The 23,064-nt window shown below is 53.8% G+C and overlaps 9 protein-coding genes across 9 annotated transcripts; 3 read left to right on the forward strand and 6 right to left on the reverse strand.

Annotated features, from left to right (window-relative positions):
• Positions 1 to 306: 306 nt before the first annotated feature.
• Positions 307 to 2,547, reverse strand: LAESUDRAFT_105659 (uncharacterized protein). The gene is made up of 3 exons (XM_040901177.1): positions 2,031 to 2,547; positions 1,579 to 1,928; positions 307 to 1,526 (listed from the first exon to the last, which is right to left on the reverse strand). Exons 1-3 carry the CDS (start codon positions 2,283 to 2,285, stop codon positions 521 to 523), a joined length of 1,611 nt encoding a protein of 536 aa, XP_040765519.1. The 5' UTR covers positions 2,286 to 2,547; the 3' UTR covers positions 307 to 520.
• A 2,012-nt stretch (positions 2,548 to 4,559) lies between these two features.
• Positions 4,560 to 6,188, reverse strand: LAESUDRAFT_677694 (uncharacterized protein). The gene is made up of 5 exons (XM_040905665.1): positions 6,152 to 6,188; positions 6,027 to 6,096; positions 5,740 to 5,973; positions 5,437 to 5,677; positions 4,560 to 5,387 (listed from the first exon to the last, which is right to left on the reverse strand). The coding sequence occupies exons 1-5, from the start codon at positions 6,155 to 6,157 to the stop codon at positions 4,811 to 4,813; spliced, it is 1,128 nt and encodes a 375-aa protein (XP_040765520.1). The 5' UTR covers positions 6,158 to 6,188; the 3' UTR covers positions 4,560 to 4,810.
• Positions 6,189 to 8,929: 2,741 nt separating this feature from the next.
• Positions 8,930 to 11,203, forward strand: LAESUDRAFT_650508 (uncharacterized protein; the record flags this gene model as incomplete). Its single annotated transcript, XM_040904253.1, has 4 exons — positions 8,930 to 9,446; positions 9,502 to 9,665; positions 10,158 to 11,047; positions 11,101 to 11,203. The coding sequence occupies 4 exons, from the start codon at positions 8,930 to 8,932 to the stop codon at positions 11,201 to 11,203; spliced, it is 1,674 nt and encodes a 557-aa protein (XP_040765521.1).
• A 334-nt stretch (positions 11,204 to 11,537) lies between these two features.
• On the reverse strand, positions 11,538 to 13,170 carry LAESUDRAFT_724778 (periplasmic binding protein-like II). The gene is made up of 10 exons (XM_040908693.1): positions 13,126 to 13,170; positions 12,996 to 13,076; positions 12,884 to 12,938; positions 12,740 to 12,829; positions 12,592 to 12,675; positions 12,460 to 12,530; positions 12,291 to 12,403; positions 12,023 to 12,217; positions 11,897 to 11,970; positions 11,538 to 11,839 (listed from the first exon to the last, which is right to left on the reverse strand). The coding sequence occupies exons 1-10, from the start codon at positions 13,145 to 13,147 to the stop codon at positions 11,749 to 11,751; spliced, it is 876 nt and encodes a 291-aa protein (XP_040765522.1). The 5' UTR covers positions 13,148 to 13,170; the 3' UTR covers positions 11,538 to 11,748.
• A 326-nt stretch (positions 13,171 to 13,496) lies between these two features.
• LAESUDRAFT_758343 (transcription factor Pcc1) lies at positions 13,497 to 13,891 on the forward strand (the record flags this gene model as incomplete). Its single annotated transcript, XM_040912437.1, has 3 exons — positions 13,497 to 13,528; positions 13,585 to 13,713; positions 13,765 to 13,891. 3 exons carry the CDS (start codon positions 13,497 to 13,499, stop codon positions 13,889 to 13,891), a joined length of 288 nt encoding a protein of 95 aa, XP_040765523.1.
• On the reverse strand, positions 13,627 to 15,372 carry LAESUDRAFT_724779 (proliferation-associated protein 1; the record flags this gene model as incomplete). The annotated part of the gene is made up of 7 exons (XM_040908694.1): positions 13,627 to 13,714; positions 13,766 to 14,250; positions 14,305 to 14,519; positions 14,577 to 14,672; positions 14,726 to 14,790; positions 14,843 to 15,181; positions 15,240 to 15,372. 6 exons carry the CDS (start codon positions 15,370 to 15,372, stop codon positions 13,995 to 13,997), a joined length of 1,104 nt encoding a protein of 367 aa, XP_040765524.1. The 3' UTR covers positions 13,627 to 13,714; positions 13,766 to 13,994.
• A 62-nt stretch (positions 15,373 to 15,434) lies between these two features.
• LAESUDRAFT_105773 (S-adenosyl-L-methionine-dependent methyltransferase) lies at positions 15,435 to 17,976 on the reverse strand. The gene is made up of 7 exons (XM_040901178.1): positions 17,590 to 17,976; positions 17,397 to 17,535; positions 17,235 to 17,344; positions 17,088 to 17,187; positions 16,990 to 17,028; positions 16,152 to 16,936; positions 15,435 to 16,100 (listed from the first exon to the last, which is right to left on the reverse strand). Exons 1-7 carry the CDS (start codon positions 17,757 to 17,759, stop codon positions 15,881 to 15,883), a joined length of 1,563 nt encoding a protein of 520 aa, XP_040765525.1. The 5' UTR covers positions 17,760 to 17,976; the 3' UTR covers positions 15,435 to 15,880.
• Positions 17,977 to 18,109: 133 nt separating this feature from the next.
• LAESUDRAFT_758346 (uncharacterized protein) lies at positions 18,110 to 18,691 on the forward strand (the record flags this gene model as incomplete). Its single annotated transcript, XM_040912438.1, has 3 exons — positions 18,110 to 18,340; positions 18,389 to 18,604; positions 18,656 to 18,691. The coding sequence occupies 3 exons, from the start codon at positions 18,110 to 18,112 to the stop codon at positions 18,689 to 18,691; spliced, it is 483 nt and encodes a 160-aa protein (XP_040765526.1).
• A 173-nt stretch (positions 18,692 to 18,864) lies between these two features.
• Positions 18,865 to 22,975, reverse strand: LAESUDRAFT_758347 (PIN domain-like protein; the record flags this gene model as incomplete). The annotated part of the gene is made up of 10 exons (XM_040912439.1): positions 18,865 to 19,359; positions 19,416 to 19,503; positions 19,553 to 19,635; positions 19,687 to 19,740; positions 19,790 to 20,215; positions 20,272 to 21,637; positions 21,699 to 22,436; positions 22,489 to 22,601; positions 22,660 to 22,870; positions 22,923 to 22,975. The coding sequence occupies 10 exons, from the start codon at positions 22,973 to 22,975 to the stop codon at positions 18,865 to 18,867; spliced, it is 3,627 nt and encodes a 1,208-aa protein (XP_040765527.1).
• Positions 22,976 to 23,064: the final 89 nt, after the last annotated feature.

Consider the following 23,064-nt stretch of genomic DNA (forward strand, 5'->3'; position numbering starts at 1 on the left):
GAAGGCAGCGAGAAAGAAGTCGTTTTCATGGACGAAGCTGGGAACGGATCGCGTACTAATACAAACCGCACCTACGCAGGAAAAGCGAGGTGAAAACGGCACTTACAATTCCAGCACTGAAACTAGAGACGAAACAGGGAATGAGCGGTGAGTTGTGAAATGTACAGGAGCACGAACGAGTGGCGATGTTACGGTCAGCAGCACCAGAAGGATGATATAAAGCCGAAAAGGAGTGTGTATGACGATCTGCAGTGACCGCCGTGGTAAGAGAAACCAAAACAGGGAGTGTGGGATCGTTTGCACGACGAGAACATTCAGAATGGGATCCAAAGATGGTAGTGTCCGCGGTTAGTTCCTTGTTGATGAGTGATGAGTGATCAAAGAATAACAGATGGCACATGTACATGGAACAGATTTGTGATCGATATAGGCTCTAACAGCATGAGGTCCGAATTGGAAATTTACACGTCGACAGCCGTCGAGGACGAGCAGTGCAGGGCTGTGCCCAGCCAGCTCCAGTTCAATGCAGCTGGATCGCACTTCCCAGCCCGACCACATCGTCAGAGCAGCACTCAGTACGATTCTCTTCGGCAGCAGGGCTGAACGAGAGTCTGCGAGATACGTTTCCCAATGTGGGCATAAAGTCGGGATAGGTACCGGCAAGGTGCTCCTCGGCAACAGGTGAGAGGTGGCTAAACGAGATCCTGCGACTGAAAGGGCGAAGAGGAAGCCTTCCACCCTTGGGGCGACGAGGTGTCCTGGGTTCGGGACTATCATCGGCAGACGTCGTCGCAATGCGAGACATGCGGGAAATCAAGCCCTTCGTCGGCGAGGATTCAACGTCTTGCGAACATTGAGAAGACTGCAAGAGGCGCGCAGAGCGGCGTAGAGTGACTGGAGAATCCTGAAGACGAGGTAACTCGGGACCCAGTATGCTCGGATTGCGGTGAAGGTTCGCCCTCTGCTTGGCCGGGCGGCGAGAGGTCGCATATATGGAAGACCTGTCGGAAGACTGTCGAGCGTCGTGCTCTCCGATAACTTGTTGAAGAGATCCCTGGGGCGAAGACAGCTGAGGTGTAGTAGCAGCTTTCACACGCGTCTTCTTAGCTTTGGCACTCCGCAGCTTCTCTTCTTCGTCTTCCGACTCGTTGTCGCCCAGGCTCATGGCACCAGAGCTGCGCCTGGACGCCATGCCATAGGACGGCGCTCGCTTCAAAGATCGTCTATGCAGTACAGGAGCAGCGAAAGAATCTGTGCGTTTGAGTCGCGTCGGACGGTCAGCTTCGAGCGCAATGAGAGATCCAGGTAGGTGTGAAATGTCTGACATAGATCTTTGCAGACGACGCGGTGCTTTAGAGTCGGAGCCGATAGATTCAAGAGTATCAGAGCTCGGCGTGGAATGAAAGAAGGCGTCTCGGCCAGCAATGTCGAAAGGCGGAGAGGGGGGTCGATCCGCCCCGGGTGCATGGGCATGAGGAGGTGGGTTGGTTATAAACCGCTCAGTGCGTTGCAGACGATCCGATAGACTAGATGAGCTTTGAGTTTGCGCGGGCACGAAAGACATATGGTCGAACTCACCGCAAGATCCCCTCGTCGGCTTTCGGGTCGCGTACATCGTTTTGCACAAAGCTCGTGCCTTGATGCCTACGCAATGACATCCTTGGGCCAGTGTTGGTAGTTTGCTGCAATATATCAACGTCGCTGCCGCCTTCTTCCGCAATGGTGTCACCAGCTCCATCGTTGATCATGTTCTTGGCTTTGAGGCGTGCGGTCTCGGCTATCTTTGTTCGAGTCGCGCGAAATGAGTGCGGCCAGTTAAAAGCGCCTTTGGACCGAACGACTGCGAGGGCAAGTTTGTCGAGCAGGTTGCTAGGAGGGACAGGACCACAGAACGGTGTGATCAAATGCACGGGAAGAGCGTCCAGAGTCTGTAATTACAGAAAACGTAAATATCATGATATATAACAACAAACATGAGATGATCAGGTGAACGCGAGACAGAAAACGCGACATTTGAGGTAAAAACATACCCTTGACAACCGGAGCACCTCCTCCGTGGTCCATTCCACTTCGGGATCGTCTGCTTCGTCGTATGCTGAGCTGCTCCAGCCACTGCCGCTATGTCTATTTTCAATGGAACCAAAAAGTGGCGAGGGGGAGTCGCGATTTGGGGGAGTACGGGGAGATAGCTCTTGAGAGACGACAGATGATCGACGGCGAGCGGTTGAGTCTGGCGTGGACGCAGAGAGCGGGGAAATGACGGCCGGGGCCCTCCGTCGTCGCATATTATCCTGTGCAAACAAGAGAACGGAGGGCGTAATTGCGGAGGACACAGAGAGCAGAAATCCAACTCAACCACTGGCACAGGAACAGCAGCGCCCACAAACCGCGCCATCACCACGTTCCAGTTTAGGGCAGGCAAGGACGCGTCTCGGTCAGAACCGGTCACGCCACCGACGCGTCCCAATCCTCTCCCGAAAACTGAGCAATCTCCTGCAAAATACAGACAACACCCCGACAGGACACACACCGCAACATTTCTGGGTACAACGTCGCCAGTATGCCTTGCAATGTCTGGACAAATGCCTGCTGCCTCCCCAAAGACGCTCTAAAGTGACGGTTTGTATGGTTGACAAGCTTTGTGCCTTGTTCGGGATTTCACTCGTCGCCCGAGTCTCCCTACGAGTGGCTTCTATTGTTTTCAGATGGCAAAATGTATTTAAGTTCTGTGCATGATGGTCGACCAGAAGACCTGAGGAACAACAGCCGGCATCTGCGAGTATTCGGTGATGACACGTAGCAGGCGCTTGTCAAGACCCACAGAAAGATACCGTCTGCATGATCAATGTGTATTGAGAGGGCAAAGAGGGCTCCTGAGGAGAGAGCAACATGTAGTCGACCTTACCCCGCCGGTGAGACTTGTAGTGGGGGGAGGAAAGAAGCTGCGCGCCACTATCGTGTAAGTCATGTTGCCACGCTTCAAAGCACCAAACGGTGGTGATGTCCACGATCAGATATCGGAGCACGGAATGGGCCGAATAACACATCATCTCCGTACATGAGGCGGGTTCATCGGCTCGTAGTCTACTTCCAAGTCGGGAGCAATGGAACCGCTTGTTCGTACCTGCTCAATGTTCATGCCGTGGATAAGTACTAGTACATGTTCGAAAGACTAGTACAACCCATGTCCATCCTATGCTGATCGCAATTCGCGGTGCTATTTTGCACACAGTAGATGTGATTCTCTCCTCACTGTCATCCTAGGACACATGATTTTTCTGTAGCCGATATCGATGAGCTTCCAGCACGGTATTAGCACTTCTAGACCCAGGATGTTCTCCCGAAGCCTATCGGAATTCTTACGACATTCCTTTACGGCATACATGGGATGAGTTTTTGCAAGACATTCATTTGCTTCAACCAGTCATTGATGAGATCCGTTGAGTATGCAGGTGCGAGATGGTACATCGAAGATGCACACCATGCAGAGATCAAATCCGGACGAACTGTGAGCTTTTTTAAGTCAACCAATGAAAACGTACAGGGTTATGCGCATTGCATGAAACTGCGGCGATTAACTTGTCATTAGCGGTTACCTTTGAGGAATTAAGCAGTCTTCGTTCTTGCTTTATTGCATTTGGAATTCCGAAATAATAATTCACAGTACTTCGTTTCATATCTGATCACCTGGCCATCAAGATAATCACGATAGATATGGAGGACTCAGCTAGTTTTCTCGATGATATGGCTTGGGGTATGTCGCGATTTCACTCATTTCTTGCGAGGTCGTAACGACGGATCCGCTTTAAGCTGGCCGTTCAAAATACGGTCGCGAGGAGAATACAGTCATTATTGCCATATTCTCGAGAAGGCAACTGACTGAAGCCTGCAAAAAATCAGACGTACTCAAAAACGGATGCAGACAAATCCTCACCGGCAACCATGCTCAGGTCCTGGCAATTACATCCGTTATTCAGCACACATTGGATGGCTCACCAACAATCCGCTTGTCGTCCTCTCCAATGTCATGACCTGCATGATGGAGACTGCATTACCGGAAGCTACCGGTGTTACACCCGGAAGATATAGCGGTTCGATCCACTCGTGTCGAATTTTCTGTCCTTCCTATGACTTGATGCACACATTCTCGAGGTAATGTGGGAGATTTATAGGGAGGATACGGATGAGGGCCTCAATTGCGTGGACTCGGGAAGGAGGAACGGTATGAAACTGATTCTTCTGGCGAAAGCTTTCGAGCACTGCGCATAACCTCGACAATAAACTACATGTCACAGGACTATGCTGAGCGATCCACGCATAGCAGCAGGAAATGAGAGGGCGCACCAACGTACGGGGCACGTCTGCTGCCCTAAACCCGGCCGTCGACCCATGGAGGTAATTGTGATTGCGTCTATTCGCGCAAGATGGTCATCATACGAGACATGTAGAATCGAGAGACTAAGTCGATGACCTAGGATAGGTGCACCCTGGAGAACGTCTGTTCAGCATCAAAAACACTATGACAAGGCGGTCGACTCACCATTTCAGAATCATGGGGAGGACGAGGAGGTTGCGTTCATCTTCGGATACGAATGGCATGAGAAAGTAGAAAATAAACCTGTGAGAAATCAACGGCGCCTCGAGAGAACAATCTTCACGGCAACTCGCGGTGATACGTCACTTGTCTTCGAACAAAACGCAACGCTACCATCAGCCCGCCAAAGAGACAACAGTATAATACAATCGACCAATACATAGTGAACAATGGAGCGTACAATAAGCAAAACCGGAAACAAGAAGCACCAATAGCTCAACTCTTCGTGGAGATCTTTCTCGTCAGAGTTCTGAGCCTCTCCGCATTCTTCTTCCTCCTCTCGATATCCACGTCGACGCTCACGTTGCTCCTCGTGATGCCCGAGTTCGTCCTTGGGGCCACTGTGTAGCTGCCGAGCTCCCGCTGCGGAATCATCACAGCATTCTTTCGCACGCGGTTCTTCTCGTTCTCCTTCGCCCGCGCCAGGATGGCGTTCAGCCGCTCGCCTGAACGCACGACCGTCTCGCCTTCGCCGCCCGGCGCGGTGGGGATGATGCGATCCCTGTACGAGGCGCTGCGCTTGATGATGGGTCGGGACCACGTGGCCACAAGTTCGTTCGCGAGGCGAGCAATGTCGGGAGACACACGCTTGCTTTTCGTATAGAACATGATGACTCTGCCGAGCTTAGAGTCTTTGAGTGCGTTTGTGTCGATGTACTCTGCATTCTTCAGGATGGGGAAGAACTCTTTCTGGATGTCCAATGCGGGAAGCGATTTGTCTGGCAAGGGCCCTAACCATTTACCAACACCTTCTAGAAGGTTATTATCGAGAATTGATTGCGAAAGCGAGTTTCTGAGAGATAGTCATTAGCTAAAGTATGAAAGAGCTGCCACATACGTACTTCCGCAGAACCTCCACCACTTGCGGGAGCAGCCTGAGCTTTGCTGTGGCAGGCAACTTCTCCTTGTTGGCCTGCTCGTCATCTAGTACAGCGGCGAGCATCGCTTCACGTAGCCGTGCAACCTCCTCATCGGCGTATCTGTCAAGCACATCCTCATCGTCCTTCTTCTTTCTCTTCGGTCTTGAAGTTCTCTTTGGTTTAAGAATAGCCTCAATTTGCATATCCAACTTCAACTTGTTGGCTTCATCACGGGGAGGCCTTCAGCCACGCATACATGATGGGCATAAAAGACGAATGACGCACCTTGCTCCGGGGGCAACTGGCTCAAATCCACCTCCTCCCGCTGCCTTCTCTTCCTCTTCCGCTGCTTGGGTCGCTGCTCTCCATCCTCTGCAGTTGCGCGCCGAGTCTTGCGGTGTATCTTCTCCTTTGCCACACGCTTCTCCTGCACATATTCGTCTCCAGAGTCAGCGGACGATTCAACCTCTTCAGCGCGGGCACCAGGTGACTCTCGGCGGATACGTCGCTGCGGTACTTCTGTATGTCGTGAGGTCAGGGTGGATTCAAACGAAACTCGTGGGTTGGCATACCCTCGTCTTCTGACAAGGAGAGCTCATCGTCGGAGTCGCGACCGAAAATCTGGCGCTCAAGGTCTAATTGCTAGATGACATGCGTGAGCAGGCAATAACACCCCATTCCAGTGGGTTGCACTCACATCCATCTTCTGTGCAGAGTCGGGTGATGCAGGTGAGCTGAAGAGAGTAGCGCGCAAGGGTCGAGGTATACTGAGCGTGACACAGCATCTGACAAATCCATCAGACGTGACACATAGCCTTTTCAAGTAACTCAATACTTCACAACGTTTGCAAATTATCACATACGATCTCTGCCACGAGGAAGGTGGGAGTCAAATGACAAAATGAGGTCGTATTGAGATGATCTATGGCTGAGCGCAGTTTCTTGACTGTTTTCCCTTTAATGGCCACATGCATTGCAGTTTGTACTATTGAACTCACTTTCCATACTGTGTTCAGCGGGAACTTTCTTCGCCTGATAGGAGTGAGCATCTTAAAAGTGAGTAGTATATGTATACTGAATTATAGCAGTTTATAAAATAACAGGGGCTCTGGCAGATGCATTTCATGTACATTATAAGTTGTCAATTGGGGAGAACATTGTTCAAGTGTTCGGTCTCGCAGCAATCTTCGACCGTACTGTGTTGGAAGCAATATTTTATCTCCGTGGAATTCGAATTGGTTTCCTGCTTTATCTTTTCCAATGCAGGAGCCTAACACTGTGACCGACTCGCATAGCCAGTTGTGGCCCTACCTAAAATGGAATGCTCGGGCGTCAAAGCTCTTGGACAACAGGTGCATACAGGGCCCGCCTATTTACACGCGTCCGCAACCGCGCCGCGTACGCTTCCAGCCTACTTTCTATCATTGAGCATTCAAGTACCCAATGCTTAACTTTCCGCAGCGTTTGCGATTGCTGGGCTCTTATCGCCACACGGGGAGTCAATGACGTGCAAGTACTTGCAGTGATTGCGGCGACTTGAATTGGTCATTGTGGTCGCGATGGTACATGCGTGTACCTGCATACACCTCGGTGAGTGTGATTTTTTCCCATCTTTGAGGAGGGTCTGCCAGTTGAGAGCGAACTTCAGTAAGTAAGCTGTTGTGTTTAATCGGTCAGACGGACCGGAGCAATCGTCGGTGGGGATGTTCGTCTCGCAATTTGTCGAGCAGGTCATCAGCGCAGTGCGCAGAACCGGTGAATACTATATTCCGACAACTAGTCTTCGCGTTGACCCTGCTTCTACACAGGAAGTCTCCTATCCTGCATCGCCTCTATCGCCTCTCTGCTGCGCACTCACGCAACCGTGCTTCTCGTTGAACTCAACTGGTCAATAGCCAATGCCGACGGCTACTGCGCAGCGACACTTTTTGTTTGCGCGAACGCGACCGCATGCTGGCCTCAGTCCTACTTGCGCTTGACCTTTCTGTCTTTCGGTGTCTTCAATATCCACTCCTTCCGCAGGGACGGCATACTGCGGCACGCTGTTTCTATCGGGCATGGTCTGCAGCGGTCCCGCAGTCCGCAGTGCGTTTGCGCATCCTCAACCCCTTTTTTCGTCTGTCTTCACTCGTGTGGTTGTTGCAGCGTCCTGGATGGCTTCTTTCATACTGGCGATGCGATGCTTCTCGGAATTACTGCGATCTGGCCTGTCTTGGCTAGCTATGTGCAGAGGATCTGGCAGGCCTGCCGAAACTGGGTGTTTCGTATTCTCCTGAGCTGATATTTTGATGGCAAATCTGGGTCCACTTCCCCCCTCCGATCTCGTCGCACTGCCTTTGTTTTTTGCGCCGAGTCACCCCTTTTCATTATCCATACGCGCCTCCGGCCACCGGATTCCTGTCAGCTGATATAGGACCGGAAACCGGCCTCGAGCCTCGATTTTTTGCTTCGCCGTCAGTACGCATGTACAACTAGCCGACGTCTCTATGACTACTCCCAGATGCGAATTCTGTAGAACGTAGAACCGCCGCAAGCGCTTGTGAACCATTCCCACCAAGTCGTGTCCTTGGCCGCGCATTCTACGAATGTACGGCGCCGAACTTCGCACATGCGGCCTCCGGCAGCAAAGAATGTATCTCGGTACACGCGAGAAGACGCCTTCAGCTGCGCTGATGATTGGGTGGAGGAAGACTGTTTACACGACACGGGGAACTCTGGGTTGTGGGAATGCAGGAAGGCCTGGCTACACGGGTTGCCGTTTGAACGTGCGAAGATGATGGTCTGCAATATTTATTAAGTGAGGGTAACTTGGTCATCGGGTTCGGTCACTGTCAGATTCGTGATTGAATATTGATGCATGATGATTGAAAGGAGGTTGAGCTCCTCTTCAGCATTGCAACTTCATATGTTTGTGGATCATGCATAGCGATAGGCTCAAAATGTACGACAAATGAGTCATTAATGACGCCATGACCGGAAGGTTCTCGTGCACGTTTGAGGTCGAGCTGATGTTCTGTCAGAGTGCTTCGATCTCCCGAAGCGGGTGCTGCGATCCCGCGATTGGCGCAGTCGCTATAGCCCGCGTGTTGCGACCGCCGCCAACAGCAGCGTCGCCGCCTCGTCCAACGAGCGAGTGGCCCGCGGCGTAAGGTAGCGGGCACAGGCACCCCGCTATAGCACAGCAAGAAGCGTTGTCGGGTTCTCTAATCGGACATGATAGGCAAATGATTTGATGGATTCCGAGCCAATTTTAGGATACGCTTGATATATAGCTGCGCTCTACGATCCCATAGCTCCGTGCGAGGGGCTCGCGGTGGGCGGAGAGGGGGATGATGTAGCGCTAAATATAGAGAGGCGCGGCCGTGTCAGGACGGGGAAATATATTCTACTACTAATTCCTCCACCCTCATCTAGCTGGGCTGCACTCTTTTCGTCCTCCCTGTCTCCTCCCTCCTCCTCCATGGCCGCGGAGGCCATGCCCGCCAGGCATCTCGACGACCGCTCGTCCGCCAGGCACTCCAGCGTCAGGGACCGTGCCTCTCGTGCGATCTCCCGGATCCGACGTCCGGAACGACCTCTCCCTGTGCCTCCTGCCCCCTCACCGACGCCAGGACCGCCTTCAGAGCCGTCACTCTCGCTGTCGTCCTCAAAACTATCCGCCCCGCTGCACCGGCCATCCATCTCGTCCGTACTCAGGGCAGGGCCTTCGCGATCGTCCCTGGCATGGTCATCTGCCGCCTCGCGCCGTGTGCTCGGGCGCATGCTCAGACAGCCGCGCGTGCTTGCAAATTTGCTGTGCCAGCTTCCCTGGGGAGACTTCCATGCCCTTGCGAGCACCTGCCGCGAGTTCCGCCATGACCTCATGCACCATCCCGAGTGCAAGGAGATCCTTCTCTGCCATTACGTGCCCGGTTACCAGTACGCCATACAGATGGGCGACCTGAGGCGTTACCGTGAAGTCATGGTCGACTTCCACGACCTGACGCTGCTCGGTGAGCTCGTTTGTCCCGATGCACCGCTTACCCCATTGTGCTGAGCCATTCGCAGTCCTCTCGCAATTTGTGCCCCTGCACAAGTACCCCATGCACTCGTTATCCATCATCAATCAGCTCGCACAGGATGCGAACCCTGCACAGCTCTACGAGTCCGCAGCAAAGTACGCCGCGCTCACACAGGCACACTCGCGCTTCGTTCTCCTCCTCCAGGCGCTGGTGCACAGCGCGCCATACACTCCACTCTCAGATGATTCGGAAGAATCGTTTGACCCTCTCGCCCCTCTCATCGCCCCTCTCAGTTCACGGGCTCTGCCCCTTGCAGGCGTCCGCGAGCTGGTGTTCCCCGCGCCACTGGCCTTCGACTCTGACCGGTCGGCCGCTTCGCAGACAGCCGTTACACGCGCAGGTGGTCCCAGCAGCCCGCGAGGACGCGCAGCAACTGTCTCCCCCTCTCGCATGCCTACTATGGAGCGCCCACATTTACCATCGCTAAACTCCGCACGTGCGTCGGGCGACTTCCAGGCGCTACTCGGCGACAAACGGCGCCGGCGCTTGTCCATTTTCGGGCCGAAGGTCCCGCCTCCGCCGCCTGCCGCGAAGCCGGTCGCCATGCAGTACGCCAGCAGCTGGCGGCGCTCGGCGCTCCCGAGGGATGCGCGCCTCCGATCGGGCGTGATGTCGGCGTCGGAGGATGAGCTGTACTTGAAGGCGCCGAGGCGGCGGTTCACGACGGCGACGACGGCGTCGAGCGAGAGCTCGCTGCTCAGCCCGCCGTCGTCTCGAAGCAATACTGAGCAGTCCTCTGACAGCGGCAGCCTGCCCTCGAGCCACCGCGGCTCCGCTAGGGACATCCCGCCCCCTCCCCTCGCCGTCCCCCAGGGCGCGTCCCCACATGATCTCTATCTCGCGACGTCTCGCGTGCGTGCGCCTGTGCTGCGCACGTTTGTGCCTTGCACATTCCTCGACGACCGGGCCATCGCGACGTGCGAGGAGCAGCTCGACAGTGCCGGTTTATGGGAGCACCTCTCCGTCGGCGACGTTGTGGTCAACTTTGGCTATGTCCCGCCGGTGGAGGGCCCTTCGAGCACGGGCTCAGGGTCTGCATCTGAGCGGAACGAGGGCAACCAGGAGTGGATGCTCTTTGACGGTTACAAGCTCATCAAATACGTCCCGCCAGACCCGCCCCCACTCGAAGACCCGCTTTCGCTACCGTCTCCCTTTTACTACTCGCACATCCTCCCGCCCTTCACGAGCCCGCGTTACGTGTACGCGCTGCCGGCAATGCCAAGTGTGTGCGGCGCGGACCTGCAGCTCACGCTTACGGAGGTTCCCACGCGCGTGCGCAGCCCGCGCTCGCTGTCGGGTTGGGCGGTTGTGAAGAAGTATGTGTGGATTGCGCGACTGCCGTATGTTGGTCCTGGTACCGTCCTGGGGCGTGCGTGGCAGGGCGAGTGGATGCTTGAGGGAGAGGGGACGAAGGAAGGGAAGCAGAGCTTGCTCGACGCCGTGAGTGGTGGCCCAGGCGGAGCAGGTGCGGCGAGGAGGGGAAAGTGGGAAGTTGTGAGAGAAAAATCGGGGAGCGGGAGAGTGTGGATGAAGTGAGTGTCGTATTATCGCATTTTGCTTGGTGCTCATCTGCTCACTTCCTTAGATTGCTCGTCCCGAATGTCGATCACACATACAAAAAAATTGCAGGCTCTGCAACACCTAACGTGCCGCCAGCCCCGGGGACTAACGCTAAACGAAAACACTGACACTGGCCACCTGAACTCCCTCGCTCACTTTCTCTGGTACTCGCAGTCGCGCTCGCGTTCGCATCCACTCCTCATCGCTAACTACGTATGCAATTTTCGCGCTCGTACATTCTATTGGACGCTGCAGACGCTGGCTGGACGGCTTTCTAGATACTGTTCGCGCACATCATACCCCGTGTACTTTTCTGTCGACTACTTACCCTGTGCCGTTCGCACGCCGTTCTGACGCTGTACATTACTATACGCTGTTGTTGCTGCCATGTTCCGCTAATGTAATCGCTCTGCGCTGCGGCTCGTTTCGGTTGCTTTTCGCGGACCGTGCTACGCAGATGTTGTTCGTTCGTTTCGTACAGTACTAATGCCTTGCGATATTGGGCTTAAACACCACATACTGACATGCACACATTACTTGTCTCGTAAAGCAGCAATAATAGGCTCATCAAAGATGTATCGGCTCGCTTGAGAGGTCAGATGATGGCGTGCTTACGGGTACTATTACAGCTGCTTTGCTTCTCTTTCTTTCTTCTCTTTCGGACTTGTGCATGCTAGACCAGGCTAGCGATGTCCGTGTTGACAAAGCTGGCAACGTCGAACCCTCCGGGTGGGCTCTTGATGAAACCGGCCTTCTCGAGCACCCTACGAGCATCGTGTCAACATGGCAACAACTAGAATCCCTAAACTCGAGGAACCTACTCCAGAGTGTCCGAGATGACCTTGCTCGGGATGTTCAGGCAGTTTTGCGTCCACGCGACGGTCTTCAGCCACGCCTACACTCGCATTTAGTGAGTCTCCCCCAACGTCAACGGACGAGTCGTTCACCTTCACGTCCTCCTCGGGATACCCGAACTTCGCCTTGATGTACTCGACGTCTTCGCGCACGCGCTTCTCGGGCGTGTCAAACGCGCTGACGTATGAGGAGAGCGTCTCGAGGAACGTGCGCAGCGTGGGGGTCTCTGCACGCGTTGGGTGAGCGGCGATGAGCCAGGAAGGCCACGGCGTCGGCACGGAGCCGATCTGCGGGAATGTTCAGTCCGCGTGAGATGGAGATGAGATGGGGGGTGAATGAGCGAGGGAAACGTGGGCTTACGAAGCGCGCTTCGCCCGCGTCGACGAACGGCTTTGTGGTGAACCACTCCCACATGAATGCGCTGGTCGAACCGTCGTTCACCGAGTCGAGCAGGCCGCGGATGTCGTTGTTCACTGGCCGTATGCTCAGGTTCGTGAGAGCGGACGATGACATCTCACGCGAAAGGTACCTTTGAACTGCAGTTTGTCTGTGGGCCAGCCTTGCTGCAGGGCCATCACATATGCCATCGTCTGGCTACCGCTGAACGCAATTTATTATCAGCTGACACTGAACAATGAATGGAGAAGGTGTCTGAACGGACCTGCCGAAGCGCGAGATGCCGAGGGTCGTCCCTTGCAGGTCAGCGACCTCCTTGTACTTGGGATGTTTTCCGGTGATGACAGCCCTGACGGGGAAAAATCCAGATATTCTTGAACGCCCGTGTGACGGTTTGATGAGACATTACTCACCAGTTCAGAGGCGTGGTGACATAGCTGCCGACGAGCTTGTAATGCTCGTTCCCTTTGACGATGCCAGAGATCAGGGGATCTGTCAATGCCCTTCTCAAGCCATATGAGTCCATGATGTTGTGTATAATAACGGATGCGGCCCACACTGCAACGTCTATCTCATCGGTCGTGAGGCGCGAGATCAATTGCCCGGTTCCACCTGCCCGCATACATGATGAGAAATGGCCTTCGGTGGAAAGGCACGGAATCCACTCACTTGGGCACTCTACCAGTGTGAAAGTCTTTCCGCCGTCATCATCTGCGTACTGCAGGAGTGGGGACGAGAAGTGTTCCCGGACTGCACTCTGAGTCAACACTCCTGTTAGATCGAAATCCATTTCGCTGACCGTAGCCAATCCTCAGCGGCATCCTTGTTCAAGAAGAGGTTGTTGAGAACCTTAGTTCCGGATTTAAATACGGGCTTTCTAGGCGTAAGCGCGTGGGATCTCCATGATCGTGAGATCTTATCTTATCTCTCGAGGACCGTCTGCGATGCGACCCGCCGCTCGGCACGGACAGATTACGCACTGCTAAGTACGGTTGCAATACGTAACGGTAAGTATGAGCTTGTGAGGTAGTCATGCACGGTACCACAAGGGCCACTCACACCAGAGATCACAAAGATGTAAGATCACTATCTTGATCGGAGTGCCAATCTCCCACCAGCCACAATTCACCAGCGCTTGCGCCTTCATCTCCTTTCGCGCATCCGCCTAGCATGTCCGTGACAAACACGACATGGCACACAATGTAAGGACTACTCCTAGGTCAATAACGCTGCTTGTGCTCAATGGAGAACGCTGAAGAACTGTCCGTATCCCCTTTGAGTCGGAGAAACATGCCACCATCGCGAAGCAGGTGCTCGAAGTCGATCGAGAACTGCAACCTCAGGCCGTGAAGAAGACGCTGGCAGTAGAAGGCAACGACCTCGTCGCGTGCGCAGCTCGAGTGCTTGTAAAATCAATCTGACGCTAAATCTCGAACAGGAGCATCACGACGTTGACGGTCAGGCTCGCACGTCTCACAGTGAACGCATTCCTGGAGAACGTCGACCTCGTCGTCCGGACTATCGGAGAATTCGGTGGAGACGCAGAGCGGAGACAGACGGCGTAGCTGTGATTGTGACATTCACGGAGTAGGGGGCCTGACGATACATTCTTTGATGCGATAGCAACGTGCGATTGATTACAAGTCCATCTCGTCGCTACGCGCGAGCTTACTCCGCTACCGTCGCCGCCTCCGGCTCTGCTGCCTCGCCATCTGTCGCCTTTGCCTTCTTCTTCTTTGACTTCTTGTCCTCTCGAAGTGGCTTCTCCAGCAGCTCCTTCAGCTCCTCGTCCTCCAGACCCTTCTCTGTCTTGACGAGCTCCGGCTTGTACCATATAGGAGATTGCGTGATCAGCGTAGGCCCAGCAGGTAGGAGAGCAATCGTGAAGTGGAAGCCTGCAACGAACGTGTTCGCCGGGGTATAGCTATGGCCGCATGCTATGAGGGAGTGGAAGAATAAGGTGACTTGAGACGCTCACATGACCTCGTAAGGCTTTACTAGGCCGTGCTGCACGGCTTCTTGCAGCCCCAACCGTGAACGCTTCTCATCTTCCAGACAGCGAATGTTGAAAGGGAAGGCGCCAGCCTTCCTTTGCACCTCAGAGAACACGGCACGCGACGTCTTCATCTTCAATTGATAGGTGACAGTGGACTCCTTTTGGTAAATCGTGGTCTTCGACTCTTCGAGGCGAGCCTGCATCACAGCCGACAATCAGTTCTCGTACATCAACGTTATTAGCAAGATTCACACCTTGCCATCCTCTCCTGATGAAACCAGAATGTCAATGCCATACACCTCGTTTTCTGCGAAGGTGACGGTTTCAAATTCCTTCTTCTGCGCCTCCGTCTGCACATGTTTGAGCAATGTCAGAAATTCTGGGTGCAGCCAAACATACGTACCGGGTTAAGGATGATACGTTTCTTGCCATCAATGACATTCTGCGACTGCTGGCACGAGAGCATTCCTAGATGTTGATCGATTCAAGCCATCGGCATCAAGCCACCGCCAAAACGCACCTTCTACCGGCTTGCAACCCCACGCTGCGGTCACCTTGTTCACGGTATCGGTGATCGTCCAGTTTTTGTTGCCAACCTTGACGAGCCGTTTCGCGATCTCCGCTGCGGTATACGCCGCCTGAAGCACGTCCGCCCGCCTGCCGGTCACTGGATCCTCCGCCGTCGCGCCGACCACAAGGGTCTCCGCACTCACCGCCGCAAAGCCATCGATGTGCGCGCCGAGCTGCAGCTTAACGACATCGCCCTTTACGAGCGTTTGTGACGATGCAGGGTCCGAAGGGAGGGGAGAGAAGTGTGCGACCGCGTTGTTGACGGAGACGGAGGTCGGGAACGCGATGCCTGATCATACGTAAAATCGCCTGCCGAAGTCCCGATGAGAGATCAATCATTGACGTACCCTTAGGGACCTTCACTCCCTTCACTCCCTTGTTGTACACGGCGCCGGTGCCCTGCTCGAGCAGCTTGTCGCCCTCGACGCACAGATCAAGCACTTTTGCTCCCTCGACACATGACTCGACGAGTTTTTTCATCGCCGCATTGACGATATCCGCCGCACCCTATCACATTCTACCAATGAGCACGAAGTCTTTCCACGCCCCTGACCATCCGCCAACCTTGTATTTCGTGAGGTCGACCTGCGCGGTCGACGTTGCCGGTGTCTCTGCCGCAGGGGCTGCTGCCTCGGACATGATATGCGGGAATACTGAGGGGGGAGGGGGATCTCGGTCTGTGGATGCGGTCACTGGTCCTTGCAGAAGAGAGTTAAGAAACAGCGTCACGTGGTACTGTAATGCATGCACCCGCACTGGACGTGTCTCGACGCATGCTGTCTGAGGTCAGGAGCTATTTTGTCGTCTGTCTACGGATACGATGGCGCGTGCGAGGAACAGAGTTAGTGCTGCACACGAGCATCTCACTTGGAACAGGCCCAGTATTTATTCTTCTATTAGTGGTGTGTTACGCAACCTATCCGGAATTCAGTAAATACGCGAGGACAAGTAAGATGTGGACGATCCGCTCCGCCAGCATAACGGACGCTTAAGATTCCTTGGGCTTCACGCCCACAAAGGCTCGCATCGACCTGCAGAGATTTTCAGGCCCGATATACGAGGACGAGGTCGAGGCTGCGTCCGAAATTTCCATCTCCCCGGCACGCTCCCGCCAGACTTTCCAGTCGGGGCGATCGTTGCTGCCTGATTCCAGCCAGGCAAGCGATTCGTAAAGCTTTGCGCGCATGGACATGCGGTCCTTCATGTCACTAAATAGAGAGAGATTGAGTGGCAAAGCGAAGCACGTTAGCTTAACGCACTTTTCCCAATTCGTCCATGCGAGGTCGAAATCCTCTCGCAATATGACTTCATCAATTTCGGGCTTTTCCCCAAACCCTTTCCCGTTTCTGAATTCCTCCCACATAGCGGATCGGCAAGAGCGAACGGTCTCGACTCCCCTGGCCAAATGGATGGAAGCCCAAGATGTGATAGTAGCGCTTCTGGATGGTTGTCGAGAACGTAAGGAATTACCCTCAGGATGGTCGGTCGACCAGCGAGTCCCGTGCGTCCTCAGGTCGAGGTATAGCTCGGCCAAATTGGTTGGTGTCTCCACGAACTGTCGGTGTACGCTTAGAGGGTCGTCGCTGCTCAGCTGCTGCGAGCTGGGTGGGAGAAGGATATGCAAAGTGGGCATCAACTGGATGTCGTGGAAGTACGCAGAGAGGTAGAATGGCAAGACCGATAGTATGTTTGGAGTGATGAATCTGCGATGCAGCATGTTATCCCAGGATTGTATAAGTTTCGTATGATCGCGAGGATCGACTGGCTGTTGCTCCGGATCGTGGGATGCAGAGACCTTTGACGACGACGTGTCCGTGCTGCTCGACTTCTCCAGTAGAAGTGGCGGGGGCATGAGTTGGTGCTCAGAGGAGTTGTTCGAAGGTACGGATACGAAGCCGAGACTCGACTGGCTCGTGTCGTATTTGGAGCTCGCAGGAGCCGAAGGTGCGCTGAATGAGCTCTTCGCGCTGCTGGGTTCTCCTGGAGATGACTCGTCCTTCTTTGGGAGACGGGTGCTCGGAAAGATTAGGTCGTCTTCGACCATCTTTTCAAGTTGTTAAGTAAGGACAGACATCAAATGCAAAGCAATGTAAATACCTCGATCAAACCACCCGGTACCAAGATACGTGCACATTCCTATAAAGGTGCGGCAAGGTCAACGTCGTAGCACGTCATCTATGATCTCAAGGGCACACTTCAAACAGATCTTGCCATTCATCTTCAGGGACGGCGAGTCCCAGTCCGCATACCCGAACAAAATCAAAGGTCTCTGCTTCAAACGGTAGAGTCTCCAATCTGTACCCCTGTCAAAGACCAGCCACAAGAGTAAAATATCCACGTACAAATCTCCATGCACCCATTCGACACGCTCAGCAATCTCCGTCAGCTCCAATTCTGGTCGCATCAGGTCAGGTTGACATTTTTGTATGTCGAACCCGACAAATTTCGTATTCTTCGCTTCTGTGAGCCACGATTGGCAGGCCACGAACAAAACATGCGCTCACCTGCCACTGCTTCGCAGCTTCGACGATCCACAGGCCATTTCCACATCCCAGGTCAAGCACCTTTGTAGGCAGTGTCTCGAAACGGTGGACGGTGATATTACGGACCAAGCCGCCCATGAAGATGAAATTCCAGTTATCACTATGGGCGTGCCATGAACCGGAGTCATATCCACTCTAACGTCATACTACTCACTACAGAAAGAGGTCGGGCGAATAATGCACGGGATAGGGTACTTGGTTGTGCGCGGAGAGATCTAATGGCTTTCTCTCCACGCCATTTTCTGCCTTGACCGTGTCTCGGCGTCGCGTGCGCTTTTTCATCAATTCCGCCTGCACATCCTTGCTGACGCCGGGTTGAGACATAATGTTTGGTAGCGCAGATATGTATGAGGGTACGAGAGAGCAGAGAAGGAGGATCAGCTTGACAGCACACTCTCATCAATGTCCTTGTATTAAAGTAGTCCGAGAGCGCCGTGGAGGGACGAATCACATAGTTGCGACGGCGCCGTCACAACCGCTGACAGAGACTGGACATTTCGTTCCAAGCTCGTTTGGTCGTCTGGATCAGGGCCGGAGGCAAATCTTTGATGATGGCTGGCCATTCTTCTTTGATCACAATAGTCGGGAGGATATGTCACTTATCCTGACGCTTTAGGTACTTATCCGAAGAATATTGCTTGCGAACCCCGACCCTGCCGTTCGTCACTGCGATCATGAAGTCCACTCTGCTCACCGCCCGTCTAGCGGGCTCGCGCAACGCGTTACGGGCGACGCGTCCTGCGCTCAGCGCACGCAACTATGCTACACCCCCTCCCAATATCGCGCCCGATGACGACCCGCAACTCGGCCCCGACTACCCCCATCTGCCCCCCATTTCGAGACAGTACCTGCCCGCTCTCAAGAGATGGGACGATCCACAGATGCGCCGCAACTTTGGTGACCCTGTATGCTGCTCCTTCATCGCGTCCGACCAGATCTAACACGCGCGATAGTTGTACATGCGAGAGGAGATGCTGTCGATGTGGGGTCCCGATATCCCTCCGGTACCACCACTGGTCGCGCTGCGCTGGTTTACCATTGCAGCGCTCGGCTTCGTCTCATTCGGCGTACTGACAAAGTACGTTTTCACTCTGGAACGTCCAGCGGTACCGCGCGAATACCCTTACTCGGGGCTGGTGACTGAACTCGGCGGGCTTGAGGAAAACAAGGTGTGCTACCCTGATATGACGCTGTCCAGGTAGGCTCACCTTGATTGGCAGGCACGAGAGCTGACTGAGTCAGAGGACGAAGAGTAGACATGCCATGGCATCATGTATCATTGGCTGTACTTTCACTTGAAGCGAGGCCACTTTCGCCGAACGCAAGTTCTCTCTGCAAGCTCGTATCCATCATTAGGCTGCTATACGGCTACAATTGGCACAAACACTCTATTTACTAAGCTAGATGAGCAATTACGCATCGAACAGTATCATTTATCGTCCTCGTCTGAGACATCCGAGTCCGCCCGCGAACCTCGGTATGCCGGTGTAGGTCTAGGACGTAGGTTCACTGCTAGTGGTGGCGGCGGTGAGTGTGGCTCATTGGGAGCGTCCTTATCGCCTTCACTTGCGAGAGTTGCTTGTCGTTTTTCAGATGTTCTCTTAGCTCTCCTGCCCCGAGCAGTCTTGCCACCTCGGCCTCGAGCAGCCTTCTTTCCTCCGCGATCTTGGCTCTTGCCCTTGCTTGCCGTGGTCTTTCTTCTCTTTGCTGGCTTCTCTTCCGGTTCCTTGTCAGAGAAGCTTGCATCTCTCTCTGCTGCAGACGCTTCAACCGATTGTTGCCTTGCTCGCTCCTTCCTGAAGTCCGAGACGACTTGTTGCAGACGCTTGCTGGCATAAGCTTGTCGCTTGCGAGGTGCAGCATTGCCTCCCAGTGGAACGTCGAAGAAACTTGTGAGGTTTCCTTGCTTGTTGAGAGTAGAACTCTGGAGAGAACGTCAGTCAAGGAAGTGTAGACATCACATAACAATGTCAAAGCTACTTGTCCTCGTTTGCCCATTTTCCGAATGATAGGCAGCAGTAGATCATCAACCTTCGATGCATGCCAACCGAGCTCTGAGTTGAAGAAGCTATTGGACTCGTGAGTACCTGTTTCAAGCATGAGGATTGCCCACGTACTCGCGAAGAGCGTCCAGGTCTGGTAAGCCCCATTTGAAAGGCTCTTCCGACTCATCTACTGTGGGATGATAGTATGCGTCCCTCTTCGGGAGATGTCATTTATGTACCATGAGTAGTATGAATATTGGACTCACAACAGCGGGGTTCGGCCAGTCATCAGGAATGTACAAATCCTTAAATCGTTTCTTCTGTATAGGTGTAAGCGACAATCCGGCCATCGGACACGCGGGTACTTACGAAGCGTTTACGAAAAGTGGTGCCCGTATCATCGCTCGTATCCTTCCCGCTCTGCACTTTCTGCCACCAGTGCTTGAACTTATGGAGGCCATCCTGCCCGGGAAATTCCTTCAGTAGCTCCATCGCCACTACAGGACCGACTCCGGGAAGACCTTCCGTATAGTCACTTCCCAGAAGATATGCCAGGCGTATGAGTTTATCGCGGTCAAGGCCTAGTTCGCGTTCGAGGTCAGTGAGAAGGAAACACTCGACGGTCTTGGACTGGTTGAACATGTTCTTCAGGACGCGCAGGCCGCCGAAGAGAAAGACGTCCGAGTCGTCTGTGATTATGCCATCGACCAGGCCCAGTTGCAGTAATTCTGCACACTGCGCCTCGGCCTCCATTGGTGCGGTGATGTATGGGATGCCAAAAAGGCGTAACATGATCTGTCCGAAGGAGTTCAGCATCAACCAGGCCGGTGATAGCGACACAAGGCACGAACCATAATTTGAGAGACCATCTGCTGTGTGACGTCCTCGGAATCGCGCATGGCAATCTTCCTCTGCTGATGCAGCTCCCGGATCTCGTCGTCGATCTCTCGTCTGACAGTGTCCAAGTCGCGGCCCTTCACTTGAGAGATGAACCTGGCAAATTCACCCTCTTCTGCCTGAGGATCCATCTCCTCCGCCGCATCCCACCCATCGGCAGTTGATTCCACGGGGGCGGTGGCAGCACGAGATGCCGACGCTGGTGAAGACGATCGATGCCATGCGTCTGAACCTTCATTCTCAGAGTCGGTCGCAACCTCACTCGGCTCGAGGCCTACATTCTGGTTGCGAGATGTTGAGAAATTACTCAGGAGTCCGTGTGCTTCTGAGATGCTGGCATCTTTATCAGGAGAGACGACCGACTTTGGTAAATCATGAGCTAGTGACTTGTAACCATCATCGGGCGTCGCGGGTCCGCCAGGCCGTTGCAGCAAGATTTGACTGTGCGTAGGTCTTTCGCGCAAAGTTTCTGGGTTTGATGGGTGTGTAGCTACGGGCAGCACTTCCTCCATCTCGTCTTCGTCTTCAGACTCCCAGCTATACTGAGCAGGATGTGGTGAAGGAACACTGATGGTTTGCGCTGCATCCGCGACCGGCTCATCTCGCATGGGCGTGGCGCTGCGGCTGTGGATGACAGGTGCAGTATCCACAGAAATCACCGCCACTTCCTCCATATCTTCCTCCGAGTCTGATATTGTCTGCGAGGGTGCCGGTTGCTCATGTGATGTCGCCTCGCTTAACACCAAGAGGCTAGGTGCACCAAACATCGATGCTTGGATGGCCGAGCTGAGGTGAGGTTGTCTCTGAGGCCGCAGGCCAGTATGAGCAATGGATAAGGCGGTTTCCAAGCGTGATGGAGAGACATATAAACCCTCGTCATCTGACATGGCCGTCGTAGTCATCTCATCGTTCTCAGAGATTAGTCGAGATGATGAGGCTCCCCTTCCGGGCGTCACAGGTTTTGCATTGTCTAGTGTCACACGAGATGATGACGCGCCAACTGTTGTAGAGACGGAAAACCTGAGGCTTTCAGATTTTGATGCCTCCAGAGCATGCCTCAGATTGGCCTCTTCTTCGTATTCGAGCGATTGCTGAATGGCTGCAGCAAATGCAGGATCCTCATCTTCGTCGCTCGCCTCGTTCACATCTCTTACTTCTCCCTCCTCCGGAGCGAAGAGTGGACGCGATTTTTTGGCCCTCTTCTGTATTCGCGTCGTCACTGGTACAAGCTTCTTGGGAGTGTACCGTGAAGCTAAGGCGGTCAACGCTTGGCCTCTGCGGTATTCCCTCAGATCTGGGTCAAACAGAGGATTACTACCTCTACGTGACGGAAATTTTTAGTCGGGTCTAACCGTTCTCGGTTTCAGCGATGCATACGTACATTGCAACTTCCTCCATTTCCATGTCGCTGCTGTCCGCCTGTTCCTCTTCATTAGTGTGATGATCTATTTCGATGGGTTTGTTGCGTGTCCCCTCGTCTCGTATACCGAGGACCCACCCGCCCTCTCCATCCTCGTTCTTGATGAGGACATATTCCCTGTTGCGCTCACTCGCAATTCGGATGGGAATGGATACGTGGGCCTTTCCAATGCTATCTGTCGTGATTAGTAGTTGTTGCGTAAGCGAGTTCCTCTGCTTGAGGTTCTTGATCTGTTCCTTGGAGAAATCCAGAGGTGTCTTAGTATTCCGCAGCATATTTTGCAGGCGTTTGTAAGACGTTTGACGAGACTTCAGCCTAAGATCGCCGATGATTTCATATTGCACTTCTGTAGGTAACTCGCGGAATGCGGGGGACGAGACATCAAAGTCCTCTGGACGCATCTCCTCAATGAAGGCACGTAGTTCATCCTCAGTCGCGAGACGAGGGTCTGGCGCATGAGAGCTGGTAGCCTTGGCAACAATTTCGTCCATGTTCATGTCAGGTAGCTTGTACGGATCGTGGTCATGCCATCTTGACTTCTTCCGCGAGGAAGGCGGCGTAGGTTCAGCAATTCTTCCCTGAGCCTCCTTTGACGGCGTTTTCGGAACAGATTCATCGATATCCTCCAAGTATACAGCATTCTCGTCAATAACAACGGGACCTCTTGGCACCTTCTCCTTCCCTTTGTCATCCTCGGACCTGGGGAGACGTCATTAAACAACGAGCGATTTAGCGCAAAGAGAGTCCTCACGATTTCTCTTGAACATGGTTCAACGCCTCCCGTCTCAACTGCGCAGCAAGCAACCTCTCAGCTACTTTTGCGTGACTGAGCGCTGCACCGGCTTTCTTCTTCTTGCGTTCCGTCTGCGTTCACAAATGTCAAATTTGAGGCTACTCATGCCTAATGGTATCATGCACTCACGATAGTTGCCCTCTTCAAAGCCGGGGCGCCTCCATCAAACACGAAGACGGGCTTGATGCCATAAAACAGCAACTTGGAGATACGTCGCAAGAATCCAAGCACATGAGCGTTAACCAAACCGCGGCCCTCCTTGTCGCGCATGGTAGCCTGAAATTGATAGATCCAGATGCTGGAATCAATGGCCATAGCCTTGCCTTCCATAGTCTCCAGCCTGATTCATCGTCATCGAAGGATCGTCTCGCAGTATTCAAAGCAGCACTCACAGCACAGGCCTGCCCACTGGATCCAATAGTGACCATAGCGACTTGACACCCATATTTTCAACTTGCTCAGGTAGGAGGAAGTGACGGAGTGGTAACTGGGGTATATAATAAGCTCCCTATGTCAGATTGAATACCATTCAGC

This window comes from Laetiporus sulphureus (genome assembly GCF_001632365.1).
Source record: "Laetiporus sulphureus 93-53 unplaced genomic scaffold LAESUscaffold_14, whole genome shotgun sequence".
Lineage (NCBI taxonomy): Eukaryota > Fungi > Basidiomycota > Agaricomycetes > Polyporales > Laetiporaceae > Laetiporus > Laetiporus sulphureus.

Excerpts from the sequence above, each read along its gene's own strand:
- LAESUDRAFT_105659 (XM_040901177.1), bottom strand. The coding sequence starts at position 2,285 with ATGCGACGACGGAGGGCCCCGGCCGTCATTTCCCCGCTCTCTGCGTCC. Across the intron at positions 1,929-2,030 it reads AGGTGCTCCGGTTGTCAAGG|ACTCTGGACGCTCTTCCCGT; the intron begins GTATGTTTTTAC and ends CTGTAATTACAG. Across the intron at positions 1,527-1,578 it reads GCCGACGAGGGGATCTTGCG|TCTATCGGATCGTCTGCAAC; the intron begins GTGAGTTCGACC and ends AAGCTCATCTAG.
- LAESUDRAFT_677694 (XM_040905665.1), bottom strand. Across the intron at positions 5,974-6,026 it reads CTCCTTGTCAGAAGACGAGG|AAGTACCGCAGCGACGTATC; the intron begins GTATGCCAACCC and ends CACGACATACAG. Across the intron at positions 5,678-5,739 it reads CCAGTTGCCCCCGGAGCAAG|CCAACAAGTTGAAGTTGGAT; the intron begins GTGCGTCATTCG and ends CCCGTGATGAAG.
- LAESUDRAFT_724778 (XM_040908693.1), bottom strand. The coding sequence starts at position 13,147 with ATGCCGCTGAGGATTGGCTACG. Across the intron at positions 12,939-12,995 it reads CACACTGGTAGAGTGCCCAA|GTGGAACCGGGCAATTGATC; the intron begins GTGAGTGGATTC and ends GTATGCGGGCAG. Across the intron at positions 11,971-12,022 it reads ATCCCGAGGAGGACGTGAAG|GCGTGGCTGAAGACCGTCGC; the intron begins GTGAACGACTCG and ends ATGCGAGTGTAG.
- LAESUDRAFT_105773 (XM_040901178.1), bottom strand. The coding sequence starts at position 17,759 with ATGTCTCAACCCGGCGTCAGCAAGGATGTGCAGGCGGAATTGATGAAA. Across the intron at positions 17,536-17,589 it reads TCGCCCGACCTCTTTCTGTA|TGATAACTGGAATTTCATCT; the intron begins GTGAGTAGTATG and ends GCACGCCCATAG. Across the intron at positions 17,029-17,087 it reads AATGGCAAGATCTGTTTGAA|GAATGTGCACGTATCTTGGT; the intron begins GTGTGCCCTTGA and ends GCACCTTTATAG.